The sequence below is a fragment of the Balaenoptera acutorostrata genome, chromosome 6, assembly GCF_949987535.1.
Source record: "Balaenoptera acutorostrata chromosome 6, mBalAcu1.1, whole genome shotgun sequence".
NCBI lineage: Eukaryota > Metazoa > Chordata > Mammalia > Artiodactyla > Balaenopteridae > Balaenoptera > Balaenoptera acutorostrata.
In genome coordinates this window covers 25,445,739-25,464,364 of record NC_080069.1, presented here as the reverse complement: position 1 = coordinate 25,464,364, position 18,626 = coordinate 25,445,739, and the positions used below count along the sequence as shown (strand labels likewise).

General features: G+C 38.9%; 1 protein-coding gene across 8 annotated transcripts in view; it reads left to right on the top strand.

Annotated features, from left to right (window-relative positions):
* The window catches only part of LOC103000102 (serine palmitoyltransferase 1-like), a 241,929-nt gene that overhangs the window by 62,081 nt on the left and 161,222 nt on the right, over positions 1-18,626 (top strand). For 2 of the 8 annotated variants that reach the window (XM_057547879.1, XM_057547881.1), the window contains one exon: positions 4,168-4,224. The exons of 4 other annotated variants lie outside the window; for them this stretch is intronic. Coding sequence is in view for 3 of the 4 variants with exons in the window: in XM_057547881.1 (XP_057403864.1) it covers positions 4,210-4,224 (15 nt within the window). In the remaining variant the exon portion in view is untranslated. Of the gene's footprint in view, positions 1-2,328; positions 3,001-4,167; positions 4,225-18,626 lie in introns of those variants that run through there. 2 more of the 8 variants (XM_057547882.1, XM_057547883.1) reach the window with 2 other exon arrangements.

The window sequence follows — 18,626 nt, the reverse complement described above, 5'->3', positions numbered from 1 at the left end:
TTCTAGCTTTAGAGCAGAACATCGCCACGCTGATAGCTGATCAAAGGGACGGTGAGAATCATGTAGCTCTGTTGGTTTCCCTGGTAACTGATGAACCAATCTGAGGTCAATTCCCCCTATAACTGGTATCTTCCCCCCAACCCCTGCTAGGGAAGACTACTGCCACGTCCTTCCTGTGGTCTGCTGCACAGGGTGGGATGTCACTCAAGGACCACACTTCAGACATGTAAGATCCTCCATCCATTAAATCGTTGATGTCTCTGTCGCTGATTTGGGGCTCTTTTTTCATTCTTTCAAGCCTCTGTGTTGCAGCCCAACTATGTAGTTTTAAATAATTTGACTTGATAATATGACTACACTTTAATTGAGTCAAAATGAGTTGTAAATAAGTGGAAAAAAGAAAAGCTCCTATTTGAAAAATGTATTTGTGTAGTGGACTGCACTGAATAAAGTTGAGGCTAATGAACATTGGTTCCATTTGGGAAGGAGATGCAGAGTGGAAATTTCCTCCAATAATCCCATCAAGCACTATGCTTTTGATTAAACTGACCCTGTGTTTTTGTATAATTTAAAACAAAATGTTGAAATATATTTATATACAATAAAGAACACAGAAAATATTCCATCAAGTGTTGAAGGAATAATGATTTTTCAACAGCCTTGCTCAGGTCAGAATTGGAGGTGTATGAACAAAAAATTTGCAAACAATATTGAGTATTTTGCTAGGCCTATGTCATGAGGAGGGCCATCTGGTTTGCATAAAACAAACATGGTATGGCTGTCAGTTCATTATACTTTCATATTTACCTTTAACGTTAGGAGTTCATGGATTTTTGCATAGGAAATGATTGCCAAATGCCAGTTTATGTACCTGATGCACAGTGAGGCCAAACAAACAAAATCGTCGAAGTTTGGAGCAGGTAAAGATTTATTGCAAAGACCAAGCAAGGAGAACTGGTGGCTCGTGCTCAAAAGACCTGAACTCCTGGATGATTTTTGTGGAAGAGTTTTTATAGTAAAAATTTGGGGCGAAGCCTATAGGATGTGTGACTTTTGTTGGTAATGAGGTGACTGGGTGGTGTTTAGGAATATTGTACTCAATCTGAAGTTACCATCCTCCAGCAGAGTGGGAGTTTTAGATCCTGCACATATTGTTATGCATAACAAGACACATACATAGATATTGCTATGTATATCCCTTGAGGAGGAAACAGGTCCCCGTTTTATAGCTACCCTATTGTTTTTGACTGCCCCTCCTTTGTTTCTGTATTTTCTCTTCTTCCTTATTAGTAACTGTCTGAATCTGTCCTTTGCAACTCAGCGACAACAGTCTAGGAGCTGAAACCTTTTTCCTCCAAAGAAGCAGAGGACAGGGAAAGGCTTTTGTATCCAGAAAGGCCCTGCAGCATCCTGCTTGGTTTGAAAATTGCAATAAATGAAAAAAGAAGTCTGTTCCATTATGACTAAACCAGTGAACTCACTCTTGAGAAAATATGCTATTTGTCCTTCACAAAGGATGCCCCCTTGATGCCAAGTAGGTTAATTAATGCAGAGACGGAAAATTCTATTCCATTAGGAGGATATTTTCTCGGGACTATCAGGATCTAGCAATTTGGAGAATATGATTTCAGCTACGAGCTTTCCTAGTTTTGCCCTGGGACCCAGGTATACAGATGGCCTAAGAGCCACAGTGTGGACATGATCTTGGAGAGGCAGCAGTGAGTGGTGGCATGAAGTGAGATCTTAATTCCCTGCCCAGGAATTGAACCTGGGCAGCCTGGATGAAAACCAGGAATCCTAGCCACCACACCCCCGGCTCTTGCCCCCAGTGAAAAATGCATTGCTCACGGAGGCAAAAACTGTAAAAACAGGTACAAAGTTTATTATTAGAGACATAGCACACAGAGAAACAGTTTGTTTAGTTAAGACAGAAGCAAGGCAGAGATGCACATCTGGATAGAGAGGGTGTGGGCGTCCCCCCTAATGAGGAGAAGCGCAGTAAAAAGGTGGTTAAATCATTTATACAGGGCAGTTCTTCTGGGTCTTTGTGTACCTTTGGCCAATTATCTGGTTTCTTCTTCTACACCTGACCTGCCCTAGGACCCTCCCCAATATGCCTGTGCAACTTTTTTCCAAGATGGATTTCAGCCCAGAGGCCTATGCGACGGCCTTAGCATCACACATTCTGGGGTGGTGTGCCCTCCTTTTTGACCCCCAAGGAACCTTTCTGCACATGTGCAGTGTCTCCCTTGCCCCAAGGATGGGAAATATATGACCTTTTGATCCTTGACTCAAACAAGGGTTAGCCCCTCTCTATTCCTGCCATGACTGTTATCTTAAGGTGTTCACGGGAGACAAAGCCTGGGTATTTACCCTGTTTCTGCAGTTACTTCCATTTCAGAGAGCAAACAGGAGGCTGATTTTAAATGTCTAAACTGAAGCCCATCTATCTCCTGTCTCAGCAAATGTAAACAGGAGACTAAGTTGTAAGTGTCGGAAGCCCACTTTTTCCTGCCCCATGAAATGTAAACGGGAGGTTAGTTGTGAATGCCTGGCTTGGGGCCCCTCTATCTCCTGCCTCAGACACACACCCAATCAGGGGTCTCAGGGCACCCAGGACCCTGGGATAAGCATTTCCCCCCGTATTTCTACTCTGAAGTACTAAATTGATTGCTTGGCTCACAGTCAACCCAGGGTGCAGGGGGCCAAGGGAAATGTAGTCTTTCTCCCTCTTACTGTCTTCCTGGTCTTTAGCGGCTTCCTCTGCGCATGTGCAACGTAGGGCCCGCCTCACCCCTTCCGCTTTCATGCGCCTCGAGGTGAGAAGAACCTGGAGCTTTGGTCGTGGCAGGTGCAGGGCTTGCGTGGCCTGAAGCTTCGCTGAGAGCGGCGTTCTTGTGGCGGGGGCAGAAGCGGGACGTCGCGGGACGTCTCGGGCCGTCCTCTGGCCCAGGCGGGACTGCAGTGCCCGGGTCTGGCCTGGACCTCCGCCCTGGGAAGGTGGGTGGGGCGATCCCGGTTCGGGCCTTGTGGTCTCGGGGGCCGGTGGAGCTGAGACCCGTTAGGAGAGGGGACGGTGCGTGTGGGGACGGAATGCCCGGCCCCGCCCGCATCTGACGGGGGGACGCCGGGGCGGACAGTGGGAGGGAAAGCGCGGTGGTCACGCTGGCCGTGAGCGGGCCAGAAAGCGCGGGCGGAGGGTGTGCTGGGCAGCCCTGCTCTGGAGCGGGAGAGACCCGGTCAGTTACAGCCGTGTCACCTGTACTGTGGGCGGGAGAAGTAACCTGGGGGCGAGTCAGGTCTGCAAAGGAGGCTATGAATAATGCCTGCTTCATGGCGTTGTTCTGAGAAATCTGTATGGGTCGTTTGGAAAAAGAGCCAAGTGCCAGGTACTAACCGTCGAAAAAGTGATAATGTTGTTATTTAGAAGGCACTTTGTTCTTTTCATTGGGTGGTTTACATAAGCCTCCCAATTATCTCGTGATAACGGTATGAGCATCTGCATTAGACACACGTTAAGCAAAAAGCAAATCTGAGTCTCAGGTTGGTGAGGTGGTCCTGAGTTTGAGAGGGCCGGTGACTTCTCCAGGCTTAACCGGATTGTGACAGAGCCAGGAGTCGAACAGTCGTTCATACTGTTCAGTCAATCAAAAGAAACTTATCAAGAGTCCCTTTTGAGAAACTTCAGCCCACTAGAAAGTAGTAAGTTTTAACACTTTGCCATAAAGCACCGCATCCTTTTTATTGGGCAGTCTGTGGATTCTCTAACTCAAGGGGTAAACAGTTTTGCTAGGAAAATAGATAAAGGATGCAGCCTGTGTCTCTTTTTTTTACTGTTAATTTTAATGAAGTAGTGTCATCCTTTGCTGTACTTCAATCATCTGTTTTTCCATTTTTGTTTGTATTTAATTAAATCAATTTAAATCAATAGACAAAATTATTTTTACCAAATGAGAGTGGTAGGTTTAAGCCCCGTGATCATTTCAAACTGGTAGATGGACAGATGGTGTTTCCACAGGATCTTTCCCTTGCCATTTCAAGGGCTGAAGGGATGCTGTAGGGAGGCTGCTTCTCAGCTGGGCTGCTGATGTGATTGGGAGGTGAATGAATGTAGGAACTGTAAAGCAGGCCAGGTGTCCTGACAGTGTCCTTTTTCTGTCCCCCCAGCTGAATCTTCAGTCCTCTGCACCTTCCTAAACGCTACAGAAGATGAACATATCTGAGGTCAGCTCTCTATTCATTTCCCACTTTGTGGTGTGATGGATTTAACTCTTGATTTCAGATTGCTCTCAGCCTGTTTTATACATTCTTTATCAATGTAAGTTATTTTCCTTTTATGATTAGTTTGCTAAGATTTTACTTGAGTCAGGAATGTACACTCTTGAGTTATATTGAATACCTTTTTGTATGTATTGTAGTAAAGGTATAGCTTATTTTCTTTAATCTGCAAATTTTCGAGGTAGCTGAAATGGATTTTAGAATGGTAACTTACTCTTGAATTCTTGTATGGATGCTACTTGCTAATGGGTTCTAGTTTTTTGGTTTTGATTTTACATACTAAATAGTGTGATTTGTAAATAAGCATATTTTTTTATCTCTTTCTATCTCTGTGCACTTTAATTTCTTTTTCAGTCAGGCTGGGATTTAATGTGAAAGAATTCATTTATTCACTGCTAAGTATGATGTTAGTCATATGCCTTAAATAGCTTCTCATTGTCAGATCTTTTCTTTTCCTCCTATCCCTAGTGCTATAAAATTAGTGTCATTTCGTCCTTAAAAATTCACTCTAGAATTCACTACAGAAACAATGTGGACCTGAAGTTTACTTTGTCAGAATTTTTTTTTTTAAATAACAATTTTATTGAGGTACAATTCTTGTACCAAAAATTCACCCTTTTAATTTGTGCAGTGCAGTGCTTTTTTTAAACTATGTTCACAGAGATGTGGAATTATCACCACTATTTAATTTTAGAATAATTTCATCACCCTCAAAAGAAACCCTGTACTCTTTAGTAGTCACTCTCCATTCCTGCTCCCAAGCTCCTAGGAACTACTAATCTACTCCGTGTCTTTAGAGATTTGCTTATTGTGGAGGTTTCCTATAAATGGAATCACAAAATATGTACCCTTTGGTGAATGGCTTCTTTCATTTAGCATGACCTTTTTAAGGTTCATCACTGTTGTAATACGCATCAGTAATCCAGTTCAGTTTCTGGCCAAGCTAATATTTAGTTGTATGGATATATCACATTTTGTTTATCAGTTTATCAGTTGATAGACATTTGTTGTTTCTGTTTTGACTGTTATGACTGTTTTGACTGTTATGAGCAGTTGTGTAAACATTTTTGTGTGTACCCAGTTTTCCAATCTACTTTGTATATACTTAGAATGGAATTACTGGGCGATAAGGTAACTGTTCAACAAATTTAGAAACTGCCAGAACAATTTTCCAAGGCAGTGGAACTATTTTACCACCCCATCAGCAATGAATGAGGGTTACAGTTTTCCCACAACTACCATTAGTCATTGTTATTGTCTGTCTTTTTTTTTAAAAGCCCTCCTGGTGAATGTGAAGTGGGATTTTATTATGGTCATGATTTGCATCTCCCTAATGTTGAGCATCTTTTCGTGTTCTAATTTTTTATTGGCTGTTTGTATATATTCCTTGGAGAAATGTCTGTTCACATTCATTCTCCGTTAATAAATTGGGTTATTTGTCATTTCGTTGTTGACTTGTAAGATTTCTTATATGATTTGGGTACAAGCCTCTTTATCAGTTAAATTTTTGTAAATATTTTCTCCCATTTTGTGGGTTGCTTTCACTTTCTTCATGGAGTTCTTTGAAGCACAGAAATTTTTTATTTTGATAATATCCAGTTGGTCTATTTTTCTTTTGTTTGTTTTTGTCAAATCTAAGAAAACTTTGCCTAACCGGAAATCAAAAATATTTATTCCTCTTTTTTCCCTACATTTTTTACAATTTTAGTCTTTCCATTTAGGTCTGTTACTCATTTTGAGTTAATTTTTATAGATGGTGTGAGGCAGAGGTACAACTTCATTCTTTTGCATGTGAATATTCAGGTGTTCCAAAACCATTTATTGAAAAGAGTATTATTTTTCTGATTGAATTGTGGCACCCTTGTTGAAATTCAATTGTCCATAAATGTAAGGGTTTATTTCTGGCCTCTCAATTGTATTCCATTGTACTTTTAAGGTTTTTTTATTCTTATGATGTCTGTTCTTATACCTTAGTAGCATAGTATGATATTGTGATTTATAAGAAAGACATATTTGGTCTTCATCCCTGTTCCTGGCACAGAGTTCCTAAAACCCTTACAAATTCCTAAGTAATAAGAGAGATTAAGTTGTCTTTTGTTATTCATAACAAGCCACTTCAACCATGCTTGAATTCATGTTAATGAGGAGACCTTTGGAACCCCCCCTGAGGATGTAGGCTTGTTGCCAGGGATACCAATTAAGTCATTAGAGGGTTGTGACTTGAAGGCACACCCCTTGACCTCTAGGGAGGTGGGGGGGAGCTGGAGGTTCACTTAATCACTAATAGCAATTATTCCTACATAATGAAGCCTCCATAAAAATCTCTGAACTATGGAGAGCTTTGGACAGATTTGATGTTGGTGAACACGTGGAGGTGCTGGGAGGGTTATGCTCCTGGAGAGGGCATAGAAGACTGCTCTTTGCAGCTTTTTCCTCTGGCTATTTCTGAGTTGTATACTTTGTAATAAACCTGGCAATCTAGTAAGTAAACTATTTTCCTGAGTTCTGTGAGCCATTCTAGCAAATTAACTGAACCTGAGGATGAGGCTGTCCCATTTACAGCAAGTTGGTCGAAAGCACAGGTGGCAATCTGGACCTGTAATTGGCATCTGAAGTGTAAGGAGGGGCAGTCCTGTTGAGCTGAACTTCTAACTGGTAAGATCTGTTGTGGAGTCCAGGTAGGTAGAGTCAGGCCTGACTTGAATTGTAGGACACCCTGCTGGTGTTGCAGAATTGTTTGGTAATGTGAAAAACCTCTACACATTCAGTGACCAGCAGTGAAGTAGTATTGAGATACAGAAGTATTCTGTGACTAGAGTGTTACAGTAATACAGGGGAAAAACAGGAGTGTTTTCTGTAAACATAGAGTAATCGAAATTGAAAGGTGAGAGCCCTCTAACTTTTCTTTATCAAGATTATTTTAGCTATCCTGGGTAACTCACATTTCCATATGAATTTTAAGATTAGTTTGTCAATTTCTGTAAAAGAATAGAGCCGTGATTTTGATAGGGGTTGGGTTGAATCTGTAGCTCGATTTCTGGAGTATTGCCATCTTGACAATACTAACTTTTCTGATCCTTGAATATGAGGTATGTGTCTTTCCATTTATTTAGGTCTTTTATTTTAAATTTTTTTATATTTTACTATCATAACTGCCACTTTATTGTTGTGTATTTCTATAAACATATGAAAATGTGAACTTTATATTTGTTTTTATTTGAACTTTTTATTTTACAGTACAGTTGATTAACAATGTTGTGTTAGTGTCAGGTGTACAGCAAAGTGATTCAGTTATACTTATACATGTATCTATTCTTTTTCAAAATCTTTTCCCATTTAGGTTGTTACATAATATTGAGCAGAGTTCTGTGCTGTAGAATAGGTCCTTGTTGGTTATCCATTTTTAATATAGCAGTGTGTATAGGGAGTTTGGGACTGACATATTTAGGTCTTTGAAAATTTACTTCAATGACACTTTGTTGCTTTAAGTGGGTAAGTTTTATACTTTTGTTGGATTTATTCTAAGTATTTTATTCTGTTTGATGCTATTGTAAGTGGAATTGTTTTCTTTATTTCATTTTCGGCTTGTTCATTGCTAGTGTATAGAAATACGACTGATTTTTACATCTTTATCTTGTATTCTGCAACCTTGGTTAACATGGTTATTAGCTTTATTTATTTAGTTTTTGGATTCCTTAGGATTTTCTGTACTCTGGTTTAACTTGCCCTTCCTTTTCTTGCTTTTTTATGATAAAATTTAAGCTCATGAATTGAGGCTTTGTTTTTCTTTTTCAATGTAGGCATAAGGCTCTGTATTTTCCTTTGAAAACTGCTTTAGCTGCATCACACAATTTTTTTTTTTTTTTGGCCGTACCATGCAGCATGTGGGATCTTACTTTCCTGACCAGGGATTGAACCTGCACCCCCTGCAGTGGAAGCTCGGAGTCTTAATCACTGGACAGCCAGGGATGTCCCTGCACACACAGATTTTGATGTTGTGTTTCTATTTTCATTTAGTCCAAGATACTTTTTTAAGTGTCCTGTGACCTTTTTTTTTTTTAATATTTATTTATTTATTATTTTTGGCTGCCTCAGGTCTTAGTTGCGGCATGCAGAATCTTTCGTGTGGTGTGTGGGCTTCTCTCTAGTTGTGGTGCGTGGGCTCAGTAGTTGAGGTGTGTGGGCATAGTTGTCCCATGGCATGTGGTATCTTAGTTCCCCGACCAGGGATCAAACTCGCATCCCCTGCATTGTAAGGCGGGTTCTTAACCACTGGACTGCCAAGGAACTCCCATCCTGTGACTTCCTTTGGTGTGTGTGTGTGTGTCATTTTTAAGAAAAATTTTATTTTATTTATTTTTTCATACAGCAGATTCTTAATAGTCATCAATTTTATACACATCAGTGTATACATGTCAATCCCAATCACCCAATTCATCACACCACCGCCCCAACACCCCCGCTGCTTTCCCCCCTTGGTGTCCATACGTTTGTTCTCTACATCTGTGTCTCAATTTCTGCCCTGCAAACCAGTTCATCTGTAGCACTTTTCTAGGTTCCACATATATGCATTAATATACGTTATTTGTTTTTCTCTTTCTGACTTACTTCACTCTGTATGACAGTCTCTAGATCCATACACGTCTCAACAAATGACCCAATTTCGTTCCTTTTTCTGGCTGAGTAATAGTCCATTGTATATATGTACCATATCTTCTTTATGCATTTGTCTGTCGATGGACATTTAGGTTGCTTCCATGACCTGGCTATTGTAAATAGTGCTGCAATGAACATTCGGGTGCATGTGTCTTTTTGGATTATGGTTTTCTCTGGGTATATGCCCAGGAGTGGGATTGCTGGATCATATGGTAATTCTATTTTTAGTTTTTAAGGAACCTCCATACTGTTCTCCATAGTGGCTGTATCAATTTACATTCCCACCAACAGTGCAAGAGGGTTCCCTTTTCTCCACACCCTCTCCAGCATTTGTTGTTTGTAGATTTTCTGATGATGCCCATTCCAGCTGGTGTGAGGTGATACCTCATTGTAGTTTTGATTTGCATTTCTCTAATAATGAATGATGTTGAGCAGCTTTTCATGTGCTTATTGGCCATCTGTGTGTCTTCTTTGGAGAAATGTCTAATTAGGTCTTCTGCCTATTTTTGGATTGGGTTGTTTGTTTTCTTAATATTGAGCTGCATGAGCTGTTTATATATTTTGGAGATTAATCCTTTGTCTGTTGATTCCTTTGCAAATATTTTCTCCCATTCTGAGGGTTGTCTTTTCATCTTGTTTATGGTTTCCTTTGCTGTGCAAAAGCTTTGAAGTTTCATTAGGTCCCATTTGTTTAATTTTGTTTTTATTTCCATTACTCTAGGAGATGGATCAAAAAAGATCTTGCTGTGATTTATGTCAAAGAGTGTTCTTCCTGTGTTTTTCTCTAAGAGTTTTATAGTGTCCGGTTTTACATATAGGTCTCTAATCCATTTTGAGTTTCTTTTTGTGTATGGTGTTAGGGAGTGTTCTAATTTCATTCTTTTACATGTAGCTGTCCAGTCTTCCCAGCACCACTTATTGAAGAGATTGTCTTTGCTCCATTGTATATCCTTGCCTCCTTTGTCATAGATTAGTTGACCATAGGTGTGTGGGTTTATCTCTGGGCTTTCTATCTTGTTCCATTGATCTGCGTTTCTTTTTTAATGCCAGTACCATATTGTCTTGATTACTGTAGCTTTGTAGTATAGTCTGATGTCAGGGAGTCTGATTCCTCCAGCTCCATTTCTTTCCTTCAAGACTGCTTTGGCTATTCAGGGTCTTTTGTGTCTCCATACAAATTTTAAGATTTTTTGTTCTAGTTCTGTAAAAAATGCCATTGGTAATTTGATAGGGATTGCACTGTATCTGTAGATTGCTTTGGGTAGTATAGTCATTTTCACAATATTGCTTCTTCCAATCCAAGAACATGGTATGTCTCTCCATCTGTTGGTATCATCTTTAATTTGTTTCATCCGTGTCTTACAGTTTTCTGCATACAGGTCTTTTGTCTCCCTCGGTAGTTTTATACCTAGGTATTTTATTCTTTATGTTGCAGTGGTAAATGGGAGTGTTTCCTTAATTTCTCTTTTAGGTTTTTCATCATTAGTGTATAGGAATGCTAGAGGTTTCTGTGCATTAATTTTGTATCCTGCAACCTTACCAAATTCATTGATTACCTCTAGGAGTTTTCTGGTGGCATCTTTAGGTTTCTCTATGTATAGTATCATGTCATCTGCAAACAGTGACAGTTTTACTTCTTCTTTTCAAATTTGGATTCTTTTATTTCTTTTTCTTCTCTGATTGCCATGGCTAGGACTTCCAAGACTATGTTGAATAATAGTGGTGAGAGTGGACATCCTTGTCTCGTTCCTGATCTTAAAGGAAATGCTTTCAGTTTTTTACCATTGAGAATGATGTTTGCTGTGGGTTTGTCATATATGGCCTTTATTATGTTGAGGTAGGTTCCCTCTATGCCCACTTGCTGGAGAGTTTTTATCATAAATGGGTGTTGACTTTTGTCAAAAGCTTTTTCTGCATCTATTGAGATGATCATATGGTTTTTATTCTTCAATTTGTCAATATGGTGTATCACATTGATTGTTTTGCGTATATTGAAGAATTCTTGCATTCCTGGGATAAATCCCACTCGCTCACGGTGTATGATCCTTTTAATGTGTTGTTGGATTCTGTTTGCTAGTATTTTGTTGAGGATTTTTGCATCTATATTCGTCAGTGTTATTGGTCTGTAATTTTCTTTTTTTGCAGTATCTTTGTCTGGTTTTGGTATCAGGGTGATAGTGGCCTCATAGAATGAGCTCGGGAGTGTTCCTTCCTTGCAATTTTTTGGAAGAGTTTGAGAAGGATAGGTGTTAGCTCTTCTCTAAATATTTGATAGAATTCACCTGTGAAGCCACCTGGTCCTGGACTTTTGTTTGTTGTAAGATTTTTAATCACAGTTCCAATTTTGTTACTTTTGATTGGTCTGTTCATATTTTCTATTTCTTCCTGGTTCAGTCTTGGAAGGTTATACCTTTCTAAGAATTTGTCCATTTCTTCCAGGTTGTCCATTTTATTGGTATAGAGTTGCTTGTAGTAGTCTCTCAGGATGCTTTGTATTTCTGCAGTGTCTGTTGTAACTTCTCCTTTTTCATTTCTAATTTTATTGATTTGTGTCCTCTCCCTCTTTTTCTTGGTGAATCTGGCTAATGGTTTATCAATTTTGTTTATCTTCTCAAAGAACCAGCTTTTAGTTTTATTGATCTTTGCTATTGTTTTCTTTGTTTCTATTTCATTTATTTCTGCTCTGATCTTTATGATTTCTTTCCTTCTGCTAACTTTGGGTTTTGTTTGTTCTTCTTTATCTAGTTCCTTTAGGTGTAAGGTTTGTTTTTTTATTTGAGATTTTTCTTGTTTCTTGAGGTAGGCTTGTATAGCTATAAACTTCCCTCTTAGAACTGCTTTTGCTTCATCCCATAGGCTTTGGATCGTCATGTTTTCATTGTCATTTGTCTCTTGGTATTTTTTAATTTCCTCTTTGATTTCTTCAGTAATCTCTTGGTTATTTAGTATCGTATTGTTTAGCCTCCATGCGTTTGTGTTTTTTACATTTTTTCCCTGTAATTCATTTCTAATTTCATAGTGTTGTGGTCAGAAAAGATGCTTGATATGATTTCAATTTTCTTAAATTCACTGAGGCTTGATTTGTGACCCAAGATGTGATCTATCCTGGAGAATGTTCTGTGCACACTTGAGAAGAAAGTGTAATATTCTGTTTTGGGATGGAATGTCCTATAAATATCAATTAAATCTGTCTGGTCTATTGTGTCATTTAGAACTTCTGTTTCCTTATTTTTTTTTCACTTTGGATCATCTGTCCATTGGTGTAAGTGAGCTGTTAAAGTCCCCCACTGTTATTGTGTTACTGGTGATTTCCCCTTTTATAGCTGTTAGCAGTTGCCTTATGTATTGAGGTGCTCCTATCTTGGGTGCATATATATTTATAATTGTTATATCTTCTTCTTGGATTGATCCCTTGATCATTATGCAGTGTCCTTCCTTGTCTCTTGTAACATTCTTTAAAGTCTATTTTATGTTATATGAGTATTGCTACTCCAGCTTTCTTTTGATTTCCATTTGCATGGAATATCTTTTTCCATCCCCTCACTTTCAGTCTGTATGTGTCCCTAGGTCTGAAGTGGGTCTCTTGTAGACAGCATATATATAGGTCTTGTTTTTGTATCCATTCAGCAAGCCTGTATCTTTTGGTTGGAGCATTTAACCGATTCACGTTTAAGGTAATTATCGATATGTATGTTCCTATGACCATTTTCCTAATTGTTTTGAGTTTGGTTTTGTAGGTCCTTTTCTTCTCTTGTGTTTCCCACTTGCAGAAGTTCCTTTAGCATTTATTGTAGAGCTGGTTTGGTAGTACTGAATTCTCTTAGCTTTTGCTTGTTTGTAAAGCTTTTGATTTCTCCATTGAATCTGAATGAGATCCTTGCTGGGTAGAGTAATCTTGGTTGTAGGTTCTTCCCTTTCATCACTTTAAGTATATCATGCCACTCCCTTCTGGCTTGTAGAGTTTCTGCTGAGAAATCAGCTGTTCACCTTATGCGAGTTCCCTTGTATGTTATTTGTCGTTTTTCCCTTGCTTCTTTCAATAATTTTTCTTTGTCTTTAATTTTTGCCACTTTGCTTACCATGTGTCTCGGCGTTTTCTCCTTAAGTTTATTTTGTATGGGACTCTGCACTTCCTGGACTTGGATGGCTAGTTCCTTTCCCATGTTAGGGAAGTTTTCGACTATAATCTCTTCAAATATTTTTCTCTGGTCCTTTCTCTCTCTCTTCTCCTTCTGGGACCCCTATAATGCGAATGTTGTTGCGTTTAACCTTGTCCCAGAGGTCTCTTCGGCTGTCTTCATTTCTTTTCTTTCTTTCTTCTTTATTCTGTGCCGCAGCAGTGAATTCCACCATTCTGTCTTCCAGGTCACTTATCCGTTCTTCAGCCTCACTTATTCTGCTACTGATTCCTTCTAGTGCAGTTTTCATTTCAGTTATTGCATTGTTCATGTCTGTTTGTTTGTTTATTTCTTCTAGGTCTTTGTTAAACATTTCTTGCATCTTCTCTATCTTTGCTGCCATTGTTTTTCCGAGGTCCTGGATCATCTTCACTATCATTATTCTGAATTCTCTTTCTGGAAGGTTGCCTATCTCCACTTCATTTAGTTGTTTTTCTGGGGTTTTATCTTGTTCCTTCATCTAATATATAGCCCTCTGTCTTTTCATCTTGTCTGTCTTTCTATGATTGTGGTTTTTGTTCCACAGGCTGCAGGATTGTAGTTCTTCTTGCTTCTCCTGTGTGTCCTCTGGTGGATGAGGCTATCTAAGAGGCTTGTGCAAGTTTCCTGATGGGAGGGACTGGTGGTGGGTAGAGCTGACTCTTGCTCTGGTGGGCAGAGCTCAGTAAAACTTTAATCCGCTTGAGTGCTGATGAGTGGGGCTGGGTTCCCTCCCTGTTGGTTGTTTGGCCTGAGGCAACCCAACACTGGAGCCTACCTGGGCTCTTTGGTGGGGCTAATGACAGACTCTGGGAGGGCTCACGCCAAGGAGTACTTCCCAGAACTTCTGCTGCCAGTGCCCTTGTCCCCACGGTGAGCCACAGCCACCCCCTGCCTCTGCAGGACACCCTCCAACACTAGCAGGTAGGTCTGGTTCAGTCTCCCCTGGGGTTACTGCTCGTTCCCCTGGGTCCTGATGAGCACACTGCTTTGTGTGTGCCCTCCAAGAGTGGAGTCTCTGTTTCTCGCAGTCCTGTCGAAGTCCTGCAATCAAATCTCACTAGCCTTCAAAGTCTGATTCTCTAGGAATTCCTCCTCCCATTGCCGGACTCCCAGGTTGCAAAGCCTGACTTGGAGCTCAGAACCTTCACTCCAGTGGGTGGACTTTTTGGTATAAGCGTTCTCCAGTCTGTGAATCACCCACCCACCAGTTATGGGATTTGATTTTACTGTGATTGCGCCCCTCCTACCACCTCATTGTGGCCTCTCCTTTGTCTTTGGATGTGGGGTATCTTTTTTGGTGAATTCCAGTGTCTTCCTGTCGATGACTGTCCAGCAGCTAGGTGTGATTCTGGTGTTCTCACGAGAGAGTGAGAGCATGTCCTTCTACTCTGCCATCTTGGTTCAGGGCCTGTTTGTGTCTGTGACTTCTTGATTCATTGGTTTCGTAGAATTTGTTTACTTTCCAAATATTTGTGCATTTTATAATTTTTTACTCTTATAATTTTTTATTTACTTCTTTCTTTGTGTGTTACTTTGGACAATATTTCATGCATGGTTCAGTCTTATGTATTGTAACTTGTGTTAGGGTCTCGCATATGATCCTGGGGAATGTTCCATATGTGACTGAAAAGAATACATTTTCTAGATCGGAATTAGTTCCAGTGGGCTGATCGTATTGTTCAAGGCTTCTGTATCTTTTTTTTTTTTAAAGATTTGTTTATTTATTTATTTACTTATTTGGCTGCATTGGGTCTTCTTTGCTGTGTGGGCTTTCTTTGTTAGTTGTGGAGAGTGGGGGCTACTCTGTTGTGATGTGTGGGCTTCTCATCACAGTGGCTTCTCTTGCTGCAGAGCACGGGCTCTAAGCATGCCAGCTTCAGTAGTTGTGGCTCACTGGCTCTAGAGCACAGGCTTAGTAGTTGTGGCTCACGGGCTTCATTGCTCTGCAGCATGTGCGATCTTCCCAGACCAAGGATCAAACCCTTGTACCGTGCATTGGCAGGTGGATTCTTAACCACTGCACCAGGGAAGTCCCCTGTATCCTTTTAATATCTTATCTACTTGTTCTATTAAATATTGAGAAAGGAGTGTATCCAAGTATAATTCATTTGTCTGTTAACTTCTGTCCTTTTTAATAGAATTTGCTTTATGCATTTTGAAGCTCTGTTTTCAAGCGTTAAACCTTTTATGATTGTTACATCCTCTTAATGAATTGTCCCTTTTAGCATATTGCAGTGCTTATATGTGTTCCTAGTGAGATTTCTTTTTCTGAATTTTGTTTGGTACTGTATAGTCAGTCAGACTTTCATTTGCTGAGTGTGTGCTTAGTATGATAGATACTTTTTTCTATTCTTTCATTTGTAACTTATCTGTGTCTTTATAGTCACAGTCAGTTTCTATGAAACAACATGTTTACGTCTTGCTTTTTATTCACTGTGACAGTTTTTGTGTTTTAGTTGAAATGGTCATATCATTTATATTTAGGGTTATCTTTGTGGTTGAATTTGAAACCATCTTGCTATTTACCTTCTAATTTTTTCTATCTATATTTTTTTCCTTTACCCTGACTTCTCTGTGATTAACTGCTTATTTTTAATGACTCCATTTTAATCACTTTCGGCTTGTGTTACATATATCTGTTTTCATTTTCTAGTGGTTGCTACATACCTATGTGTAAACTGTCACAGTCTACCTTCAAATAATATCTTGTTACTTCAACTTTGTTGTAAGAATATTACAACAGAATATTTTCATTTTGTGTTTCATCCTTTGTGGTGTTGTCATTTACATATCTTGTGGTTACATAATACACTGTTACTATCTTTTTATAAAATGTCATTTACACTCTAATTGATTTTTTAAATGAGAACCTTGTGTTTTAATTACATGGTTTCTATTTTTAGTTCTCTTTATTTCTTTGTGTAGATTCAAATTTACACTTGATATCATTTTTTAAAATCTACATAACTTCTTTTAACTTTTCTTTAGATCAGGTCAGCTGGGAAGGGGTTTCATTTATTTATTTGTCTAAAAATGTTATTTTTTTCTGGATTATTACTAGCGCTCTGAGTTCTGTTTGAGTTTGCTCAGGATTCCAAATAACTGGTTTGGGGACAGAAGAGGAGCCTCACTTGATTTGGGGGCAGTTGAAACTTAATACTAATTTTGGGTCCTTTATCTAGCAGAGAAAGTTGGTAACGTGAATGGCATACTGATTTTATAAGATAAGCATAAACAGTTTGAAAATCCTGTGTTTGGGCACATTGACTCCTTTTTAAAAGCTGCTGTTTAGAATAAATCCAAGGGGAACAGAAATGTCTTATATTCCAGTATTAAAGAGTGTGAATCATCGTGGAATTGGTTAGACATGCAAATTCACGTGTCACCCCAGAAGCACACCTTAAGAACTAGTAGAGTAATAGAGTGCTCAGTTGGCCAGGTGCCTGTTGAAATTTATGAGGAATTCCTGGAGGCACTGAATATGGCAGGTGCATTAAGACCATATAGTCCTTTGACGTGGGAGGCCAGTGACCTTTTCAGAGTGACTTGGAGGTCAGCTTTTCACAAAGACACTAAGATATTACCCTTTTTCACCATTTATATGTAAACAATGAAATTTCCAAGTAAATACATGACTGGAAGATAACAATGGATAGAATGCAGAAGCACATGAGAACCTAGATGTCTTACTAAAGAGATCTATGTCTGTTTTAATTTCTAATGTAAATATTGTTAATCCATATCACAGAACGCTTTGGAGTCTTTTAGTGTTTTTTTCCTGGGTAGTATATTTTCCTGCCTTGACTTTGAAATTAGGACATTTCTTAATAACTTTGTTTTCTGACCATGTTCATGTTTTTCTCTATCTTCCTTAGCATATGGAGTGTATTATAGCAGTTCTAATATCCTTGGGGGCTAATTTTATCTCAGGTGATATTACTTGTTCTTTTCCATTTATTGACTTGTCTGCTGGTCATGAATCATATTTTCCTCCTTTCTATACTTGGTTATTTTTGATAGTCTGTTGAATATAGTGAATTTGACATTGTTGGTTGCTAGACTTTGTTATATTTGTTTAGATACTTTGGGGCATTTTTATGGAGTTCAGTAAATGACTTGGCTGTAATTTCAATCCATTCAGTGCTTGCTTGTAATTTAACTTAATTTGAGTAAATCAATTAATACTTCAGTGTTTACTTGTCATAATTTCAGGTCTAGAGCATTCTGTAGGGCTAATTTTGTCACACTAGTAGGACAATATACCTTTTTGGAAACAGAACGTCTAATAACTCATGCATTAGAAGATCTTTCCACTCTTTCTAAACTTCATGTCTCTGTGTATGCTTGGGTAATTTTCAACCTATTGCATTTGGGTTCTTTTTCCTCCATTGTTGGAATTTTTCCTTTGAATGTAAAAATTTTTTACAGAAAGGTGACCTTTCTGGGTTTCTCTCACTGTACCTTTTCCTCTGAAATTTTTTATGCCAGAAATTCTAATTGTTTTGGCTTTCCTGAATTCCCAACATTGCCTTCTGTAGTTACTGAGATCAGCAGGCTGTGATTGATGTCTTCCTTCTGTACCATAACCTAGAAATTCTATTTCTTTCCTTTCTCTCAGAGGTCCTTGTTTTCCAGTGCCATTGTCCAGTGTGTAATGTCTAAAGGTCATTTTTTTCATTGATTTTGTGTAGTTTCCAGTTGTTTGACCTATTACATTATTCCTTTTATACCATCTTGGCCATAAGTGGAAGTTTTAAAAAAGGCTCTGCATAGGAACTTCCACTCTCCAGCATTTATTGTTTGTAGATTTTATGATGATGGCCATTCTGACCAGAGTGAGGTGATACCTCATTGTAGTTTTAATTTGCATTTCTCTAATAATTAGCAGTTTTGAGCATCTTTTCATGTGCCTCTTGGCCCTCTGTATGTCTTCTTTGGAGAAGTGTCTATTTAGGTCTGCTGGTCATTTTTTGATTGGGTTGTTTGTTTATTTGATATTGAGCTGCATGAGCTGTTTGTATATTTTGGAGATGAATCCTTTGTCTGTTGCTTCGTTTGCAAATATTTTCTCCCATACTGAGGGTTGTCTTTTCTTCATGTTTAGGTTTCCTTTGCTGTGCAAAAACTTTTAAGTTTCATTAGGTCCCATTAGCTTATTTTTGTTTTTATTTTCATTACTCTCAGAGGGGGGTCAAAAAAGATATTGCTGTGATTTATGTGAGAGAGTATTCTGCCTATGTTTACCTCTAACAGTTTTATAGTATCTGGCCTTAACATTTAGGTCTTTAATCCATTTTGAGTTTACTTTTGTGTATCGTGTTAGGAAGTGTTCTAATTTCATTCTTTCACGTGTAGCTGTCCAGTTTTCCCAGCACCACTTATTGAAGAGGCTGTATTTTTTCCATTGTATATTCTTGATTTCTTTGTTGTAGATTAGGTGACCATAGGTGTGTGGGTTTATGTCTCTGGGCTTTCTATCCTGTTCCACTAATCTATATTTCTGTTTTTGTGCCAGCACCATACTGTCTTGAT